The sequence below is a fragment of the Malurus melanocephalus genome, unplaced genomic scaffold, assembly GCF_030028575.1.
Source record: "Malurus melanocephalus ecotype Western Australia unplaced genomic scaffold, MMel_1.1 scaffold_912, whole genome shotgun sequence".
In the NCBI taxonomy this organism is placed as follows: domain Eukaryota; kingdom Metazoa; phylum Chordata; class Aves; order Passeriformes; family Maluridae; genus Malurus; species Malurus melanocephalus.
Genome location: NW_026624144.1, coordinates 75,250 through 96,398, shown reverse-complemented (window position 1 = coordinate 96,398; position 21,149 = coordinate 75,250). Strand labels below are relative to the sequence as shown.

The 21,149-nt window shown below is 43.4% G+C and overlaps 1 protein-coding gene across 1 annotated transcript; it reads left to right on the top strand.

Annotated features, from left to right (window-relative positions):
• Window positions 1-1,627: 1,627 nt before the first annotated feature.
• On the top strand, window positions 1,628-19,921 carry APPBP2 (amyloid beta precursor protein binding protein 2). The gene is made up of 13 exons (XM_057386091.1): window positions 1,628-1,792; window positions 10,473-10,561; window positions 11,238-11,389; window positions 11,930-12,053; window positions 15,997-16,165; window positions 16,854-16,943; window positions 17,177-17,244; window positions 17,323-17,428; window positions 17,729-17,853; window positions 18,032-18,117; window positions 18,443-18,633; window positions 19,029-19,194; window positions 19,398-19,921. The coding sequence occupies exons 1-13, from the start codon at window positions 1,652-1,654 to the stop codon at window positions 19,649-19,651; spliced, it is 1,761 nt and encodes a 586-aa protein (XP_057242074.1). The 5' UTR covers window positions 1,628-1,651; the 3' UTR covers window positions 19,652-19,921.
• Window positions 19,922-21,149: the final 1,228 nt, after the last annotated feature.

Sequence of the window (21,149 nt, the reverse complement as noted above, 5' to 3'; positions counted from 1 at the left end):
CCAGGCAGTAAAAGGTGCAGCCTAGCTCATTTTTCAAAATGCACCGATTTATCAAGAAGATAAAGTCCCTTGCCACAGTGCTTGAAAAGTATATTTACCTTTATGGTTTTTTTTTTTTTTAAATTCTGACTAGATACTTCATTTTAAAGCAAAATAAAGAGCAGCATAAATTCAAAAATTACCCTTTTCAATATATTATTAATACTTTTCATGCACTGGAAAGGAAGCCTGTCCTGCTATTTCCAGGCCTCTAAAAGTAACTGAGATAAATAGCCTCAACCCCGGGGGGCTAATCGCCAACAGAAACCAGCTGTAYTCCCTCAGCTGAAATAAATCCTCATCATTTCAGAAAATAAAAGAAAAACCTAAAACCACCCATAGGAAAAAAAAAAAAGACAAAGCCTTCCATGGTCTGTTTATGTTGCATTCCTTTCTTCCCACTCCATAACATTTCTTTCTGCAAGTAAAAGACAAAGAATAATGTCCTCTCGCAAAGCGGGAGGAATAGCAACAATTTGGGTTATTAAGAATAATGTGCCCAAAGCGAAACAGCAGGAGCTCTGCCTCCTATAATTTCTTAAAATAAAAAAGAACAAATAATAAGTCCCAGTAGCAGCCCCACATTAGCTAAGAAAACAGCAGCAATGGAAATCTCATATAATAACGAAATTTCTTTAATACCTATGATTTTGATGTCCTGCAAGAGCAAACTGGGTGACCAAATAGCGTTCATACGAGCTGCCAACGCACCTGGAAGTCACAGAAAACMCAATATTTAGCTGGGTGCTAGCACAGGGGAGCTGTAAATGATATTTACGCTCTGTGAGAGATTTGGCATGGGTGGGGCTTAGGGTGTGAAGGGCAATATTTGATTTTTGGKGCTCAGCCCCTTCTCCCTGTGCAGATACAGCTCCTCGGGGTGGGATGGGCAGTGGGGAAGGCGCTGTGCAGATCATGATGGTCAGTCCAACCTCTGTCTGCAGGGATTCACAAAATCCACACATTTGGAAGGGATTTAAAGACCATCCAGCCCAAGGCAGGGTCACCTAGAGCAGGAATGGGTTTGTGATGTCTCCAGAGAGGGAGATTCTCTGGACGGTTCCAGGGCTTTGCCTCCCTCGCGCAAAGTTCTTCTTCATGGAACTCCTTGTGTTTTAGCTCGTGCCTATGGCATCACCAGGGAGAGCCTGGCACCATCCTCTGGCACCTCCGAGATGTTTATGTGCATTAATTAAATCTCCTCCCCGTCCTCTCCAGACTAACCAGGCCCAGCTGCCGCAGTCTCTCCTCACCAGGGAGATGCTGCAGACCCTCCCTTTCCCCTCAGCCSTCCATAAAACCCCACCCTACAGCTCTACCCTCCTTCCCCCTGCGCCGGTTCCCTCGTGCCTCCCCTCAAAAATGCCCCGTTACCGCCCCGACCGCTGCCGCCCGCCGGGAGCCGGGGGCATGAGGGAGAGCGGGCGGGCCGGGGAGCGAGAGCCGCGGGGCGTGAGGCGGAGCGGGCAGGGCGGCGGGTGAGGCGGGCAGGGCTGCGGGAGCCGCGGGGCGCGAGGCGGAGCGGGCAGGGCGGCGGGAGCCCCGTGAGGCGGAGCGGGAGGGAGGCGGCGGGGCGGAGGGAGGGAGGGGAAGGCGGCTCCGCACAGCCAAGATGGCGGCGGTGGAGCTGGAGTGGGTCCCCGAGACGCTCTACAACACGGCCATCTCGGCCGTCGTGGACAGCTACGGGCGGGCACGGCGCCGCGACATCCGCTCGCTGCCCGAGAACATCCAGTTCGACGTGTACTACAAGGTACGGTGGTAGCCCGAGCGGGGGCCGGGCCCGGCCGGGCCTGCGGGACGTGGAAGGAGAAGCGGCCCGGGCCCGCCCTGCTGTGGCCCGGCTGAGGGTGCGGGGTCTCGCCGGTGCGGGGCTCGGCCTGAAGGACGGGCCGGGGGCTCGGGGCCGGTGGGGCCGCCCGAGCTGCGGCTGGAGGAGCGGCGGCTCCGGGCTCGGGCCGTGCCGGGGCCTTGYGGCTGCCCCCGGGAGCAGCCCCGCCGTGAGGGGCTGGGGAGCTCCCCGGGAGGACGCGGGGACGGGGCCTGGCCTTGGGAAAGGTGCTTCTCTCCATTGCTTCTCTCCGGGAGCAGCATGAGCCCAATCTGCCTGTGCTGGAGTATGTTTTTTCCTTTTCCCCTTTTTTTAAAACAATGTATCGGAGCTGGTGATGTCAGTGGTTGAGGGAGCAGTTTGCCGTGGACTAGTCGAAATGGTTTGGTAGGAACCAGATGGAAAGACTCGACAGTTGTTTAATGCTGTAGTTTATTAGCATTAAATCATTCCYTGGTGAAAGGGCTGTTCCTTGCTCAGCTGCCCCTGGAATATACAGATTTAGTGTAAAAGGTGCGCTGAGGTGGTCCGTTAATTTCTTATTGTCCACTAAACAGACATTTCATTCATGTGCAGGAACGACTGGAAATGAGCATTTATCAGAGAAGAAACAATGTTTCTAAAAACCTAAGATGAGGGTTAACCCTTCTTTCCTCTGCCAGTAAATTTCKAAAAATTGAGGAGCTTTTAAATGAAGTGATTCTTTAGACTAATCTTGATGAACCAGGGTAGTGACCCATCATATACATGGAGAGGAGTAGTAGTAGTATTTATAAGGAAAATCTTCACTGGAGACAGAAAAATCRCTTTTCTAGCATCGAAACAGGCACATACATTTTCCATGCCCTGGTTATTTCATGTCTGCCTTAGATGCTGAGAAGGATGGAAACCCATTTTTATGACATATATGAGCATGCTCRCAGATCAGGATGTGATTGACACATGGTAATCATCAGCTAAAGACTAAMGATACCAAAACCACTATGTGGAGCAATATTTTGGGGGTTTCTTTCAGCTGTTAGTAAGTATGACCATTCACAAATAAACTTCTGTGCATTGCATGTCCTCATTTCATTCAGGTGAGATAATGGTGTTCTGTGGCTTTTAAAAGCATTAAACAAGACCTCTTTCTAATGATAGAAATATCCAAGTATGTGTTATTCCCAGTTGTTTAAAAACTCATCTGTAGGTGAGCTTAATAGATCAGTRACTTTTAATGCTTTTATTAGCATCTTGAATGGTGGCTTTGAATCAGGTTCACGTGGAGTTGTTCCATGGTGGAGAAGATACAGCAGCATCTCTGAGTTCTGAGGAGATTCTGTTTCTTCTGCTTTGGTTCATGGGTTTGTTATCTTGCTGGGCAGTATGATAAATACYTGTCCCCAAAATAATGTTTCTGTTGTACTGATAATGCAGCTGTTGCTAATGAGAGTGATTTCACAGAATCACAGGCTGGTTTAGGGTTGGAAGGAACCTTAAAGCCCATCCAGTGCCACCCCTGCCATGGGCAGGGACACTTTCCACTATCCTAGGTTGCTCCAAGCCCTCTCCAAACTGTCCTTGGACACTTCCAGGGATGGGGCAGCCACAGCTTCTCTGGGCAACCTGAGCCAGAGCCTCACCCACCTTAGAGATTTTTTTCCTAATCTCTAATCTAAACCYCTTCTCTGTCAGTTTGAGTCCATTCCTCCTTGTTTTTTTTGTAATTTGTGTGTTTCACAACAGGACGCTTTTTGGTAACCTCAGCTTTGTAAGGTGCACTGATATTCCTCTTACCAACCTACATCTGTGGAATGTCAACAGAGAATAAACCAAACTGGGCCGTTCCTGCAGTGAGTGTTCTGTTGCTGGCAGGAGTAGGCTGGGCTTCCATGTCCTCTGTGTTATCTTTTCTGTGTAGGACAGCTAGCTTAGCCAGGCTGGATGGGCCTGGAGCAGCGTGGTGAAGAGAATGGCAGGGGCTGGAACTCCCTCCCAAACCATCCTGTGATTCCCTGTGCACCTTGGTAACTGGTTCTTCATTCTGTATTTGGATGACAACAGCATCAAATACATCAACAGAATCATTCAGGGGTCACTAAGTTAGGTTGGACTGCAGACAGCATCCCTCTCACAGTGTCTGTGGTGCTTGTTTTGCTGTTCTGGCTAGTTATTTTGAATATCAGGTGGATACAAATTATCATTTCATCGTGGTGAGCTCTATTCCATGTGTCTGACTATCGAGTTCTTTGAAGCAGAATTTCCAAAGCCATTAGTAGTCTTTGGAGTAAGACAGATTGGAAGACCTCTAAATATTTGTTTGATTACGTGGTGTTTGTTACTGCTGTGTTGGAGGGGGGATATTAATCAGTCATTAGAATCCTATGTCACTTTTATTCTGTGATGATGAAAAGGAATAAAAATGTTTCAAGTATCAGTTAGTGTAACTTGTAAGTAATAGTTTCTTATTCATGTGTTAATCATGACTTGTGGTACTTGAGGAACTGCCACTGATTTTTGCAAAAAAATAGGAGGTGATACCAGTCAGATTTTGTTTTGATCTATGGATGTTAATTGTATGTGGCCATATAATTTTTTTTAATCCTATTCATTGGAATGAACACTCAAACTTTAACGTTTCAGGCTTGCCTAGGTTACCAATGTGTCCAGGTTGATTCAGAAGCTGTTGGTATAAGATACAAAAGCAGRGACAGTCAATGTGCTGCTATTGAAAAGGCAAGAAAATGCTAGCAGTGTCTTGGTTTTGTTCCCCAGGGTACCCTGTAATCCAGTGTTTGGCTCTATTGTCATAACATGCTGCATTTATTTCCCATTCCTTAACAAATCCAATTTGTTTTACCTCTGCATCTTCCAGAATTGTTAACTTTTGGCCATGCCTTATAAACCTGAGTGGGGAATCGATCTGGGCTAGCTGYRGGATGTTCTTRTGGGTTTGATAAGGAATGGGTTCTKCTGCAAGGTGACAGGAACAGRCAGGTTCCTCATACTGAGCRTGTTTATCTTTCTGGAGCATTCTCAAACAGTGACTAAAGCTCAAAACAAGGTACTATCAAATAATCATGATTGTGGTAAAACAACAAACCTGCACAGCTTCAGTAGGGTATCACTGCATATCTCTCTTTTCAAGCACTGTTTTTTTCCTTGCAACCATTAGAAAAATAAGAGGCAGAGCAGGATGCTTGTGAGGATATCCTGGAAATTTCCAAGCCTACGTTTGAGCTRAAAAATATTTAAATGTCTTATTAATCACAGCTGTATTTTGAGTGGTTTAATAACTGGTATTGTTACAAGTAACACCTGCCTCTGGGGGAAAAAATAAAAATGTGCACACATATCATACTTTGTTTCCTTTGGGTCTTTGCCAGGTTTGTGTGTATCCTGGTTGGGTTGTTTCCTAGTTAAACTAGTTAGGTTCTTTCTTGGTTTTTTCTTTTTATTTTTTTGGAGGGGGAGGATGAGAGAGAGGGTGTGTAGTTTTTACAAGCCAAAGAAAGAAATATGCTGGCTCTCATTTAACTGCCATCCAGCATATAAACAAAATGCCAAGATTGTATATTAAAAAGTAGTGACAGCTGGAATGAACTGTAAGTCCGCATTAAAAAAAAAACAACCCAAAAAACCAAACAAAACAACAAAACAGAAAAAAAAAAAAAAAAAAAAAAAAAAAACCAAAAAAACCCCAAATCCTGGAAAAGTCAACTTATGTTTTGTAGTTTGTTGGGGTGATGATGATGTTCTGAGGGAGGGTATTTGTGTTGACAATCAAATTTTTGCCGAAGTCAGATATTGAACTCTCTAGTCAGTGTCTTACATAGATTTCAGTTCTTTCCCCCTGTGCCTCAGCTTTATGCTCTATTTTGTGTAATTATCTTGTGACTTTGGTTCTCAAGGTGCTTCACTGCTTTCATGTTCTCTGCCCCAGGTATTTGTTGCAGTTACACAGTGGCAGCCTCATCTTRGACTTGTATTGATTAATGAGGAGTTTCATCCCATGTGTATTTTCATTTTGGAATGTCTTTTCTGGATTGTGTGTTTCTCTTTTCTCACAATTGATTTTTCTTGAAAATAATTTGTTCTTGGAATGTTTTCTGGTGAGATCATTAACCACAGGAGCAGTTGGAGATGGCATTAATTTGGTTTCTGTCACGTTTAGGTATTCTTTGAACCAAAGAAAATGAACAAACAGGAATTTGCTGACRGTTCACAACAAGCAGCAGAACGTCCGTTCTCTGCATTGCAGCAGAGGTTGAGTTTACTGATACAGGATCATTATAAACATCATTTTTGTTCATTAGAATAAAACAAGCTTGTCCCAARGCTTCAGTCTCCAGGGTATTTGGTGAGAGTGAGAAGGATGAGCTCCCYCTGAAATGAAGTGTGGCTGTGCTGCTGCTTCAGTTCTGAGCTTCCCTACCTGGGRAAATACAACCAAGGTCACAGAGTGTGAGGGAGGCAGAGCATCCCAGAGCCTTCTCCTGAGGGGCTTCTGCTGTGACCCCCTGGGTGAGYTCAGAGGGACTCATTTCTCCTGGTGCTGCTGTTTTGGGGGTTAGAAATGCAGTGTGTGTGTGGGAAGCAGTGATGATTTTTGCCTGTGCATACACAGTGTGTACAACCTCTGCTGTCACCTGGCTGGAGCAGAGTGTGCAGTGCTACTGGAGTTAAATCAGATCTGTCTCTCACCTCTTCAAATTAAAGCCTCACAGTGGAGGAGAATCATTACCTCATGAGTTTTTGCCAGTTATTATTATTAACACATGCCTTATTTCTGCAGTCTAAATTTAGATGTGAACTGAACTGTCTTTCCTTGTTATGTCTGCACTGGTTTGAAACTTCTTGTCTTCTGACTTACACTGAGGTTGCTTTTTTTTTTTTTAACCTCTAACTATGGGACATGTTTTTTCATCCTGATATCTTCCAGCTTCCCTACCTTTTCAGTATCCTTGTTGAGTCTGAGACACCAGAACTCATCATAATTGAGATAATGAGGTCACGTCATGAACAGAGGTGTTGAGCTCCTGCTGAACAATAATTCCTATTTCCACTTCATTTCCTCTGGGCTGATTCAACTTGAAAGCAGGCTGGATTTTCCCAGTTCCTGAGGAGAATCTCACATGTGTGTGACTGTGAGGCTCAGACTTTCACAGAGTTCAGTACAAGGGATACAAACACAGACTTGCTGCTCTGGCCCAGTGAGCAGAGCAGATGGGGAATGTTCAGAGATTGTCTCTGAAGTCAGGCTCATTCAAAAACATTGGTTTTTTCCCTTGATTTTTTTTTTAATTGAGGTTTGTACAGATCAGCCTGGTAGCTGGCAGTATGTTTTCCAAGGAGAGCTGAAAAATTCCTTTATGCCTTAAACAATATACAGTAGAAACAATGCTTCTCCTGAGGGTTTGTAGATGATTTTTAAATTGATTTAAAAGCATGGAATGTACCTAAATTTCTGATTATTTTMTGTAATGAGTCATTTGTCAACAGATTGATTCAGTGAAATGTAGACTTAGAAAAACCTTTTCCTTCCTTGTTGAGTGGGGAAGGAAGATGGTGGTTTCAGCCCAACTTTTTTCCCAAATGCTGCTGTTTAAGTACGCTGTCCTTCCCCAGTTTGGCATGATACTCCATATTACATTATGAGGCATTACAAAACCTGCTGGGGAGCTCCTTGGATTTCCTCTGTAATTCTTACTGAAATATCCATGTTTTTCAATCCTCTTCCAAACTGGAGCAACAGAAGCATATTTTTCAAATTGCGTATTCTTCAGTTTGTCTTCTAGAGGATCCTTATACAACTGGCTGGAATTAATCCCCATCTGCTTTTGAAAATGGTTTTTAAAATKACTTTTTATTGTGTTTAGAAAAAGTTTTTTTTTGTTTTTCTTCAGCTTAATATGCTCAGGGAAAGAAAGATGAGAACTGTAATAGAATTATGATATAATAATAGTTGAGTTATGAGTTAATGTCATTAATATGTTTAATTTGGGACACCACAACATGCAGCTTTTGTAACAYCTGGACATKCAAGTTCCACATTCAGCCTTAGATCCTGARGAAGGGTTGTGGTGAGTTTCTCACAGCTGTGCACAACATCTGGATTGGGCATGTGTGTASTAATCCACCTGTACATTAAATTTATACCTGTCCTCAAAGCCAGAATTTGTGTCAGCGTGAACTGATGGAGTTGGAGTCATCTTGCAGACTTTTAGCCATTTTTCCATAGTTAAAGAAAAAGAAATCCCTGGTGAGTTCCAAATAGGTTAAGCTGGTGTCTATAAGACATTTCTCTCTTCAGAACAGAATAGTTCTTTAGAAGTCCGAAGCTTTGTGTTCATGTCAGGGCATGTTTTTCTTGAATCACTGTTTTGTTTTGTTTTCGTGTTATGTAGCAAGGCTGTGGTCAGGAATTCTGTCTCTCTGGAGCTTTGACAAGAGAATAATTTCTTCAGTCCTCCCAACTGCTTCTCAATGAATGTTACTGAATCTCCTGGAATTACTTCACAGTTTGACGTATACTCACTATTTCCATGTGAAATTTCRTTTGAAAATATTGCTGTAACAGCCACAACAGTTCCAAGAGGCTTCCAGCTGAGTTTATTCCTCCAAGTGTTTGCCAGTATGTCGAGGGAAGGGGTTACAGGGATAGTAAAAGTCCCAAAGATCTTCTATTTCAAGTTAGAGCAGTGAAAAATTGCAGCTTGGACCTTGAAGCCCAAGCCAAACTTGCCATGTGCCCGAAATAATTGATGTACCAAAATTGAGGATCCTCTGGGACCTTCCCCTCCTTCCCAGCCCAGCGGGCCATTTACTCCTTGGCAGTTTCATCCCTCATGTAAGAGGGATTCTCTCCTTACAAGATGTGTTTATGTAACCTCATAAATGTATAAATTTTTAAAAGTCTTACTATGGTTAATTTTTGATAAACCAGGAATCTCTGGGATTTTTGGTTAGCACTGCAAGGTGATAGGAAGGAGTGATACTGTGCTTGAGAATTGTGAAACATGATAGTATTTTTGGTTGCATTAAATCCTGCTACAATAGCTTGAAGATGTGCCGTAGCTTCCTCCAGAAATGATCTCATCAGTTATTGATGGGATGTCCACCTTCACTAAGGCATGGAATACCAGGCAATTTAAACAGCTGTTTTTTTTTTTCTTTTTTATTGCAGAAAATACATTTTAGGTTTTATAGAGCATTTACTGTGAGACAGCTGTGCTGAAGAAATGAGAACATTTAACCATGACTGTAGCTTTTAAATACAGCAGCCTGGCTGTTCCTTCARTGCCAGAGAGAATCCAGCTCCAGCAGGAGCTCTGATCCCTTTGAAGTGCAGGGACATGCTGCTYTATCTGAGCAGTAACTTTGCATGCAAACTTGCTCTGCCTTTTAAAAGACTTCCTTTTTTTTTTATATTCCCCCAGTAAAATAGATAACGAAAAGGAAAACATTCATTTCTGGCAATTGACATTATTAGGTCAAAGTATTTTTGAAGTTTTTTTTTGTAGGTTGTGTTGTTGAAATAACAAACTTGCTATGCTCTAGAGTCAGTGTTGTGTGCTTTTATAAGAAGAGTTGACTAAAACTGAATTTCTGGCTGGAGATGTTCTCACGTGCTGTGTTTGGAATATTAATTCATCAGCTCCCAGTGTTTGTGGAGAGAAAGGTGAAGCAGGCAGCAGATGCTTGTCACTGGAAGCATTTGAAGGCATTATTAAAATCGGGAGGAATATGAACGTTTTCATTCGAGCACTGATGGTACCTTTGGCAGTGGCAGGTGTGCAGTGGTGCTTCCTTAGATCATGTACCCTCCTGYGTGGGTCAGAGCTCAAGATAATGGGAATTAATAGTTCACAATGGATTTTTGTGACATTTATTTGCACAGTCCCTTTTGTACCTGTGTAAATCCGTAGTGTTTATAGCCTGATGTGGCAGAGCTTAACCATGCACTGCATGGGCAACTGTCTGTGGTTTGTTACGAGTAACTCAACTGATAAATTCGCTTATCTGCAGGCACAAATCACTTTGGGCATAAAACAAACCCTTGCTTTTAATAAATGCATGAACGACTCCAGTTTGCYCATTTACTGATGGGGGAATTACCTGTGTAAGCTCAGGTGTTAATGAGGTCAGGGCTGGTGCTTGTTGTTAGTGCTGGCTATTGGTGAGTCAGCCCTTGCAGAAYTTGTGAGTTTGGGCTTATTTATACCTGATGGATTTGCATTGCTGCCTTCTAGATTTTGCATCATTTAAACATGTTTTGAAAGCACTTGGTATCAAAGCTGATAATTGTATTTTTCTCTGACTTGTAGGGGTTTCTTGGTTTTGTCTTGGCTTTGTATCTTACGTGTGGCAGCAGGAGGATACAAATACATCCATAGATTAAAAGCCTTTGAAACCACCCACGGACCTCTGATAGCTCAGTTTTTAAACACTGAAGTTGTGCTGCTGTGGTGAAATCTTGTTACTGGAACTTACTTTTCAGCCTGCTGTATTTCAATGCTTTAAAGTCTAGATTTCATCAAAAGTTATTTTTGCTAGTAAACTGGATTTCCCAGAAAATTTCCATCTTAAATTTCAGATTAATTTACCTGGTTTTTTTTTCCAGCTTTACCAACAGGGCCGCTTGTGCCAGCTGGGTAGTGAATTTTGTGAACTAGAAGTTTTTGCAAAGGTGCTACGAGCTTTAGATAAAAGGTGAGTATCTTAACAGATCAATAATTCTCATTTCAGCTCTTAATCTCTYCATTTAGGAAGAGAGATTTTAAAAAGCACAAAAAAAGAAAAACAAATGATGCAAAACCCCCTGGGTTGCTCAACATGGAGAGGTCAGTTAGTGCTCAGCCCTGAGCAGTGACAGTCACAGCACCCAATTCCTGCTGATTTAGCAGATCCTGAGGGAAGCTGATAGCATTGCCCCAGTTTGAAGAGTTTTCCTGTCATTAAATATTCCACTTTACGGGGTTACAGAACTTGACTGTTTGAGATCAGATTCTTTGTAACCGGGATGGGCTTTGAGTCTTCAGACACTCCTCCCTCCCATAGCGTGTGTGCTGTTAATGGAGCCATCACTGCTCATTTGTCTGGAGTGCAGGGGGAGGGTGGTGAATTTGAGCTGGAAATCGGTATTTCCCTGTTTTAATCCCGTGTGGGCAGCTTGTGTTTGGCTTCCACCGAGGGTGTCCTTGTAAAGAACTTTGTGTGCCCTCCTTTGTGTTGGATCAGCCAACAACTGGGATCCATTAGCTGCAGCCTCACAGCAGGGCTTGGACTCATCTGCTTTGGGTTTGAGGGAGGCTCRAGCTTTATTTCTCTCATTTAAATTCATGCTTTCAAACCTTCGTGTGTAATCAAATGGTGCTTTTTGTTGCAGACATCTGCTCCATCACTGTTTCCAGGCTTTGATGGACCATGGAGTCAAGGTTGCTTCTGTCCTGGCCTATTCCTTCAGCAGACGGTGCTCCTACATCGCAGAGTCAGATGCTGCTGTGAAAGAAAAAGCAATCCAGATTGGATTTGTTTTAGGTAAATTCTGCTCACGGGCTCTTTCCTTTCTTTCTTGCAAGCTTCAGTTAATCAAACATCATTTTTTTTTTTTCTGTTAAAGATAGGCCTTTTAAAGAACATGTGTGTTTTGGAGTGGAATTTTTAGAAAGCTACTTAWAATAATTATATTGGACTTTAATATCTAAGCATACACAGACTTTTAATTCAAACAGTTTAGGTTTAAAATCGGTTTGTAGATGTGATGTTTAAGATGAGGAATTTGCATGATTTTAGTGGTAGTAAGATTTTCTTGACAGAAATCTGTAGGAAGACTATGTAATACCAAAAAACATCCTAAACCAAAGTATTATTTCCTTCAGCTGTAGGAGAATCCTACTCTCAAATTTCATCCTTTTCAGGTCAGGACTGGAGGGTTTGACCTTGACAAGATTTCTGTCTGTAGAAGCAGGTTTATAAAATAAGTGATTGTCTTGCAAGACCTGAGCAAACCCTTTTTCTCTTAAATGTGTATTTTGCTCTTCAAATTCCTGATTTTTTTGCTGTTTTTTTTTTTTCCAGGGGGGTTCCTGTCAGATGCAGGCTGGTACAGTGATGCTGAGAAGGTGTTTCTTTCCTGCCTTCAGCTGTGCACCCTTCACGATGAAATCCTTCACTGGTTCCGTGCCGTGGAGTGTTGTGTGAGGTGAGTTCACCTTGAATTCCTGGGAAATCTTGGAGCCATCAAGCTCCAGATGCTCCTTTCGTGTTCTGCTGCACCAAAACTCTGTCCTGGCTAGAGCTGAAGATCAGGAGGTGCTTGTTTTACACTAATCCCTGGATTTTCAGCTTCCAAGTTGGCAGCACAGTACAATGGATTAAAAAAACACAATGTTTTGCTGTCCTGTGTAATCTCTCATGGGTAACACTGCTGGATAATAAGAGTAGGCCAGCACCTTGTTTTCTCAAGGATTTTTGCATGTGAAGGAATGTTCTGTGTTGGACTTTGCTGAAATTCTATTTACTACAAGGGGAGTTTGCCAAATCCAAATGCAAACAATATAGATACAGTTGAGCAGAAATAAAAGCCAAACTTACCTTTCCTGATTCCAGATGCAGCGAGTTCTCTTGCTCCAGGCTGAGCTGTTTAACTCTGGGACCGGGTAAAGATCTGGATGTCCAGTTCTTGTGGGCACCTCAGCCACAGCTGAAAGCATTTGGAAAAGGTTTTCTTTTTTTTTTTTGCTGTTAGATTTTTGAAGCTGCCTTGTTCCTCAGGGCCTGCAGAGGTTCACGTTCTGTTGTTGCTCTTCCCCCTGTGTGTTGAGGTGTGGTGAACTRCAGGCAGCAGCTCGGTGGGTTTTGTTGCTTTCACCATAACCAACCTGTTTTTACACACTCCAGGTGTGCCCATGGGCACCTGGAGGCTGCTGCATAGAGTTGAAGTATTTAAACTTTTTTTTTAATCTGCTTTAGCAAAGAACAAAGCATGTGCTGTATTTATCTGAATATAGAGCAAAACTTGTTTGGAAAGCTGCTCCAAAAAAAGCCCTGCATCTTGTTTATGGCTGGGCAAACACGAAGAGTAAAGAGGCTTTGCCAAGAGCTGCTGATGTCCTGTGCCAGCCCAAGGGCCATGGCAACGCTGCTCTGCCTGGTTCTGCTGGCTGGCATTCCAGAAATAATGCCAGGAGCCTGGGCACACGTATCCAGCTTCCTAGAACTGGGGAGTGATGGATATAGAACCACAGTTAGTGCTTGGTCTTTTGCCTTCTAATTAATCTAAAAAAAGTTTTCTCGTTGTATCAGGCTCTTTGGCAAGCTGGAGAAGTTGCTTAAAAATAACTCTGTCACCTTCTCCAAATAGAAATGAAAAGAAGGGAAAGAATGGGGAGGAAAAAAGCRAAGTCTCTCTGCTGGACAATAGTTATGGAGAGGAGACTTTCAWTTTGTGCTGGAAGAAAGCATCCTGTGTTAGAATGAACCCTTCTGACCTGGAGGCRTTGGCTCTGTTTGGGAGAGACAGGCATTGTTCCCCAAGGAATGCTGCTGGGGAAGGTGGGAAGGTGTTCTGGCATCCCCCAAACACTCAGCATCATGGTTTGGGGTTGTATCAACTTGAGAGAATGTCAAACCCTTTGAGAAGGGCTAAATGTGTAAAATCTGAACACCTTTTAGTGGCAGAGAGCACTCGTTACACTCAGCTTACTGCCTCTCTACAAAGAGTAAACTTTGTGTTGTTACCACCTCATGCCTGCTGCAGGATGTGGTGTTTGTACACTAGAGTTAGTTGTAACTGGAATTAAGGAAACAAAGTTCAATTCCAACTTTTGAAAGTATGACACTTTCTATTTAAAAAGTGCCAGCTCTTGCTCTAAAGCTCATACGTCAAATCTCTGAGAGCTGAATTAATGCATTGCATTATTCATAGGAGGCAGTTCAAAATTGTGTGAAGTTCTGTGTGGTTGGAGCATAACCTGGTGTTTCCTTGTGCTGGCAGCAGTAAATTCTGTGGAGAATTGGGAAGGTGTGAGGTTTCTGTGAATTTGTGCAGTGCTTTCCTGCTCGTGTGGTGCTCCTTTTGCTTTGCCATCTCTCGTTATTCCATGTTAAACAATGAGGTACAAACACATAACACAAATACATGCTTCTCCCACTTTGTTGTTGCACATTTGGCTGATTCTTGGGTTGTTTTCTTCTGATGGTTTTAGACTTCCCCAGCTGCTGTGTGACACTGTGCTGGCTCTGAGAGGCTGAGTTTGTTGGGGGAAGTTAGTCCCCAAAAGCTGTTATTGCAGACATCAAAGGAGGTTCAGAGCTATTAGCATAAACGTCCTGAGGCCTTTTCTCTTCCTCTTGGCTTTATCTCCTAAGATTCCTTTGGATTAATAAAGGATTTTTTGTTACTCAGAACTGGATCACATAAACTCTGGTTATCCTAGAGGATTGGCTTAGCTTTAGCTGGGTTTTTTGGGAGATTTCTTTGTTTCTAGACACTATCACTGAAGCATCCAGACACTGGATATGATCTTGCCCAGGAGCTTATCTAAATTGCAGTGCTATCCCCACTGGCTTATTCCATTACATGGGATTTGGGCTCCATGGTTTTGATGTTGCAGAGCAGCTCCCAACTGAATGGTGTTGGCAAAATGGTTTTTTTCTCTTTAGGGAAACTGTTTACTTAATTCTTCTCTCATTTCTTTATAATTCCTGTCTCTCGTTGCTGGAATGTTGCTGTGACCAGGCACACAATGCACTTGTACATCGTGTTTGGTTCTGAGACTTTATTTAAGGAAAAATGTGGGTGTTGCTTTTTGCTGTTTGCTCTTGAGCCATGGTGCTGTTTCCCACTGGAGAGCTGGRGTTTGTGTAGCTTTTGCAGGGGTTTGAAGGGCTTTTCTTTTGATGTTCTCTTTGTGCAGCAAATGCACATCTGTCATGTGCCTGCCTTCACTCCCAGCTGAGGAAAATGGGAACTTTATTTCCTTTCYTGTTACTGTTTGAGTTTGGTGATTCATTTGGATGGGAAACAGAGRGACAGTGTTGGGCAGGGTGAAGTTTCAGGGTGAACTGAGCTTGTGTTACTGTGCTCTCACAGGGGGCACTGCTGCAATAGCTTAAATCTCTGTTTGGAGCAGGTGGAAACAGGTTTAGAGAAGAAAAAAAATTCAGCAAAAAACTTCACTCTTCCCCTCTTAATAATTGATTTGAATKTTTATTCTGAAGTATCATATCAGGACTAAAATGCTGTTCCYRTACTACACAGTCAGAGTTTAAGCCTCTTTTTAATGCAGCATCACATTCTGCTTCCCTTCTCTCCGTGTGCTGTGCTGTCCTGATTTGCCAAGCCCTGCCTGCTGTTTGCAGTCTGTGTTACTCACTGTGTAATGACACATTTCCAGCAGGGACAGTGGAGGTGAATTCACCAGAATTCCATGTGTTTGCCATGGAGCAGGAGCAGCTGCCCTGGCTGGGAATCCAGCTCTGCCCTTTGGGCTTGGAATATCATACCACACCTGTGCCAAAACACCTGGTTAAACCTAGGGAGAATCAGCCTACACTAATGAACAAATTCTTTTATTTAAAATAAGTGCCAGAAGCTGAAACTGTTATTTCTCTAGACAAACAGGAGTAGGTTTCACCCATTTTGGATGTTGATCCTTGAGCTGGAAGGCAGCAGGACAGGAGAGCGAAGAGCAGGGGGTGTTTGAGCTGTTATGGATTGGGTCAGTAAAATAGTCTTTCCTGGTGGTGCTGGATCTCCTGTGSAATGGATGTGACTGAATCTTTTGTGAAGACTTCCCCCAGACCCCAAAGCACCAAATTGCCTATTGGAGCCACTCAGGGTTTGGGAGAAAAGCATAGGGATGCAGGGAGATGAACTATCTGTACTCACTGTGGCTGTTTGAGGTTACCACCCTTTGGGASAGGGATTGCATCAGTGTTGGGAAGAATGGATTTCATTAAAAATAACACAGGAAAGCACCACACCAGAGTGGTTTAAGCCTTGTGCCCAGCTGTGGGCTGTGACTGACCCTGGGCTGGGCAGTTCTGCCAGGCTGGCAGTGCTCACCCCATGTGGGTACCCCTGTGAAATCGGGGACAGGCTCACCCAGCCTTCCTCACCCTCTCTCTCTGCATCCCCCCAGGCTGCTGCACGTCCGCAATGGCAACTGCAAGTACCACCTGGGAGAGGAGACGTTCAAGCTGGCCCAGTCCTACATGGACAAGCTGGCCAAGCACGGGCAGCAGGCCAACAAGGCAGCACTCTACGGCGAGCTCTGCGCCCTGCTCTTCGCCAAGAGCCACTACGACGAGGTGAGGGTGCAMAAACTGGCACTGGGACCTGCCTGGGGGCTCCAGCACTGCCCCATTAGTCCTGTTACATTTACTCACATCTCCTTGGTGGCACTGCCAGAGGAATAATTCATTTATCAACTTTTATATCTGTGAATTATTCTAAGTTAGTCCACAATCTCTTAACAGCTTTTTGACCAATGTGAACATACATGTGTTACCTTGCCCATATGTGTTGGTCATCTGTAAATTAAATATTATAAAAGCTTCTTCTAACAAGTAAAAATTAATAGCAGAACACAGTCTTTGCGCTTGTTTCATAAAACTATGTTTTAAGTGTAACTACTCCATAAATTGGTTTTCCTTTAACTGCTAAGTTTGCTGACAGAGTGCTGTCCTGCACAATGGGAATTGCGAGGATTGCATAAAGATTATAAAATAYCTTGTTCTGTCWGTAAAAGTTAYTRYAATAATATATACCTTAGGGTAATATAAAATACTTACATATTCAGTKTTRACCTTAAAAGTGGTTTTTGAGTCTSTCTTTTAWGACATACCTGAACAATTCATTACAYRTAAGCAATCAATGAGTGTATCTTAAATTTTGGAATGTAAATGACMAGCTTKTCAGAGCCAGGTAATATTTTTTCTGAACRTTACAMTTTTGGGAAGTTCCATCTTCATTGTGTTGGTCCCTCTCTGTCCCAAGGCCTATAAATGGTGCATAGAAGCCATGAAGGAGATCACAGTCGGGCTGCCTGTGAAGGTGGTGGTGGATGTGCTACGACAGGCGTCAAAGGTGAATCTAAAACATTCCTGTTGCTTTGGGTACTAAACTGCTGCCAAGAACAGCTGGGGAGAGGCCATAAAATAAGATATTCATTAATGCTTAATCCTTTTCTTAAATAACTGAAAAGTCCTTTAATAACCACAGTGATATTTTGAAATTAAWAAAAGCAATAAGTGTGGCAGTGTCTGGAGGGGCTGAGTTGTGCATGCACAGCTCCTCACAGCTTCTCTTCCCCTGCCCAGGCCTGTGTGGTGAAACGGGAGTTCAAGAAGGCTGAGCAGCTCATAAAGCACGCTGTGTACCTTGCCAGGTAAGGGGCAGCCCAAAAAAACCCTTCTAAAATGATGCTTGACTTGGCTCAGTGTGTAATGGAAGTGTTTTTCTCCAGGGAACATTTTGGAGCCAAGCACCCCAAATAYTCAGACACGCTACTAGATTATGGATTTTATTTGCTCAACGTAGACAATATCTGCCAATCTGTTGCCATCTATCAGGTAGGCAGCAGGACTTGTTTCCCTTCATGTTTTTAATCTCTCAGATGTTGTAGTTAATTCATGGAGATAGAGAACAGTTGATTTAATTACTGCAAATGCTGTTGTTTAAAAAACCCAAACACCACCAGCTGTGGGGTTTTGCTTTCTTTGTTTTCCTCTGACTCTTTATGTATTTAGTGTCTCAAGTATGTAGAGGGTTTTAGAGCAAATAGATTTTTTCCCGTTTTTACTGATGATAGAGATGAATTTGGTTTTTTGTCTGTGTTAACTGATGAAGTTGTGTTTTTGGAACCCTTCCAGACAGCTCTCGATATCCGGCAGTCGGTATTTGGGGGTAAAAACATCCACGTAGCTACAGCTCATGAAGACTTGGCTTATTCCTCATATGTTCACCAGTACAGCTCTGGGAAATTTGACAATGCACTGTGAGTACAACACACAGCAGCACAGCTAGTGCTGCAAATGGAGAAAAATGGCATTAAATGATCCAAACTGTGACTATAATTTAAATGCATATTTATTGTGTTAATATTTCTAATATTTTATCAGCCAGCTGCTGACKTACATAAACATATCTTGAATTTTTTATTTGAATTCTCTCAGATTCCATGCCGAACGTGCTATTGGCATTATCACTCACATTCTCCCAGAAGACCATCTTCTCTTGGCCTCTTCAAAGAGAGTTAAAGGTAATTCCCTTCATTGTTTGAATCATTAAGATGTGTTTATCCTGCTCCCTACCAGGCAGTATAACTTGATTTGTCTTTTTCAATGGATGTGTTTGTAGTTCTCACTGTTTACAACATTGTAAAATACAAAACAAAAAAAAAAAACCTTAGCCAGAAGAGTTGGAGTGGGGGAGTAAAATTACAGAACATAAAAATCCCTGTTGGGAGCTTGGCAGAGCTGTGAAAGCAGTTTCAGACAGACACAAAGACTGCTGAGCTCTGTGCTGGGGTCCATGGCTTTGAGCTGGGTGCAGGCACAGTAACAGCTCCTCTCTCCTGCCCCCAGCACTCATCCTGGAGGAGATTGCCATCGACTGTCACAACAAGGAGACAGAGCAGAGGCTGCTGCAGGAGGCTCACGACCTGCACCTCTCCTCGCTCCAGTTGGCTAAAAAAGCCTTTGGGGAGTTCAATGTGCAAACAGCCAAACACTACGGCAACCTGGGCAGACTGTATCAGTCCATGAGGAAGTTTAAGGTAAGGSTTTATTCCCAAACTCAAATCTGCAAAAAGACTGAAATCTGTCTCTACAAATGAGGGGTTTCAGTGTCTTCAATTCCTAACTTCAGGTGGTAGTTCTGTCATTGGAAAACTTGTGTTTTATCATTCACCTCAAAAGCTTTGTGCAAAAATCATCCCTGGAGATGGATGATGTCCTCAGAGGGTGGCAGAGAGCTTGGTGCTACAATCTTCTGAGCCACTTAAACTAGCTTCTCCAAATTCTTCAGTAAGGTTGGCTTTGCTACTTCTTACCTGTTACAGAAACACTGTTTAGGCTGCTATACAATTAAGTTTCTTTAAACTTTCTTTCCCCTCTYTTTCTGGGGTGGTGAGTGGTGTCTGACTGAGCTGTGTGACTTTGGCCCTGGCAGGAAGCAGAGGAGATGCACATCAAGGCCATCCAGATCAAGGAGCAGCTCCTAGGGCAGGAGGATTATGAAGTTGCCCTCTCCGTGGGCCATCTCGCCTCCCTCTACAACTATGACATGAACCAGTATGAAAATGCTGAAAAGCTTTATCTGAGATCCATAGCAATTGGTAAGTGACTGCAGGAAACTTAAGAGTTTTAAARTTTTTAGAAAATAACTGGGCTGTTAGTCTTTAGACAACATTCTGTGTCTAGAACATTACTGGACAATGTAGGCAAATTTTGTTGGCAAAAATGACCTGAGAAYTCAGATGCAGCACGTGGATGTTTTACCTCTTTTAATTTGCTTTTTTTTTTTCTCCGATTTCTTTAGGAAAGAAGCTTTTTGGTGAAGGATACAGTGGACTTGAATACGATTACAGAGGTCTCATTAAACTGTACAATTCCATTGGCAATTACGAGAAGGTGTTTGAGTACCACAACATTTTGGCCAATTGGAACCGGTTGCGGGACCGGCAGTTCTCGGTCACGGATGCGCTGGAGGACGTCAGCACCAGCCCCCAATCCACGGAAGAAGTGGTCCAGTCTTTTCTGATGTCTCAGAGCCTCGACGGACAGAGCAGCTAAGAACTTGGTCAATTAACCAGTTAAGGTTTTTTCCCCCAGGTTACAGGGGGAAAAGTCATACTGTGAAATCTAAACCATGTAGTTCTCTGGGGGCTGGAATTTGCATTGAAACACTGGTCCAGTCTACTGAAGAGTGCCCATACGGATGAATGTGTGTTAAATTCCTCTCAGCATGTGTATGGCATGTTTAGTTCGGCTCACATTTTTAACTTGGTATTCCCAAAAAAAAAAAAAAAACAAACCCCTTCTTTCTCTCTTCTTTCAAAAGAAGCTACTTTGCAGAAAGTCTGCAAGAAAACATTCAATAAAACTGTTTGAGTTCAAAAGAGTTGCATTCTTATTACGGATGGAAGGTTTCATCRAGAGCTTTCTGCCGATTCACAGAGAGAACAAAAGCTGTACTCTGAGGAGCTGTAGGAGAAAGGTCTTTCTGCTGTATCACTGTAGCAAAGTTGATGGTAAATAGCCAGCAAAGGGAGGATGTCCTGGCCTTGGCTGCTGCCTTACCAAGAAAAGTGGCAAAGACCCACTTTGGAGAGCACCACCCGCTCGCTGAGTGCCACCTGTGCTGTTGTGGATGCCCTGAACTGGACCAGTACAGATCCCTAGACCAGCAACCACAGTGTCCTCGGTGCCACCACCAGTGCTCACCCTGAGCAGGACCAGGACACCCACAGTGGACCAGCCTGCTAGAAACCGGTTTTGGACCAGTGGCTTTAATATTTCTGCCCCTGCATTCACTTTGACAGTAGAAACTCTCTCATTTAGGTGTATGATTAGTGCAAATGATATCCATGTAATAGATCCAGAGCTAGGAAGTGAATTGATGGTTTGTCTGTACCCAGKGAGCTTCTGCAGAGATTCCTGGCAGTGCCACAGGCACAAACTCCACACGCTCCACTCTGCTGCAGCCACTCCYTTCCTTTCCCGTGGGCTTTTACTCTGCTAACAGAGGCCATACCTTGTTTATACCAGTGAAGAGTTTTGTATTCCAGTCCAGTTCCATTTTCTGTTTCTGGAGAACACAACTTACTGTACAATTCGCAGGGGTCAGTGGAAAATGCCAAAAAGCACAACAGGTCATTTTTTTTTTTTTGTGATGCTTCATTTCTACATTAAACAAGAGTACAACCAGAAACCGATTCCTTACGTTGATTTACGAWGCAGAGCTCAGCTGTACAGACCCTCTGATAATGCCTCTCTCACTAGCTTGTCTTAATTCTTCTTCTGTTGGGGGCTGCTTGGTTGTGTGGGTTTGGGTTTGGGTGCTGTTTTGGGGTTTGTTTTATTTCCTTGTGTTGGGTAATATTTGAAAGTCTTTGTAACACAAACCAGAACCGACTCGCTGCTGTTACCTCAGTTCTCCCAGCGGCACCAGCAGTGCCCTGGGTTTGGGATTCTGTGGATTCTGTCAGTTTGGGGGTTCTTTTTCCCTCTTTTCAGGGGTTTGYACCTTGGCCAGTCACAGCCAGGGCTCGACTGGCTCTTCCTGCAGGAA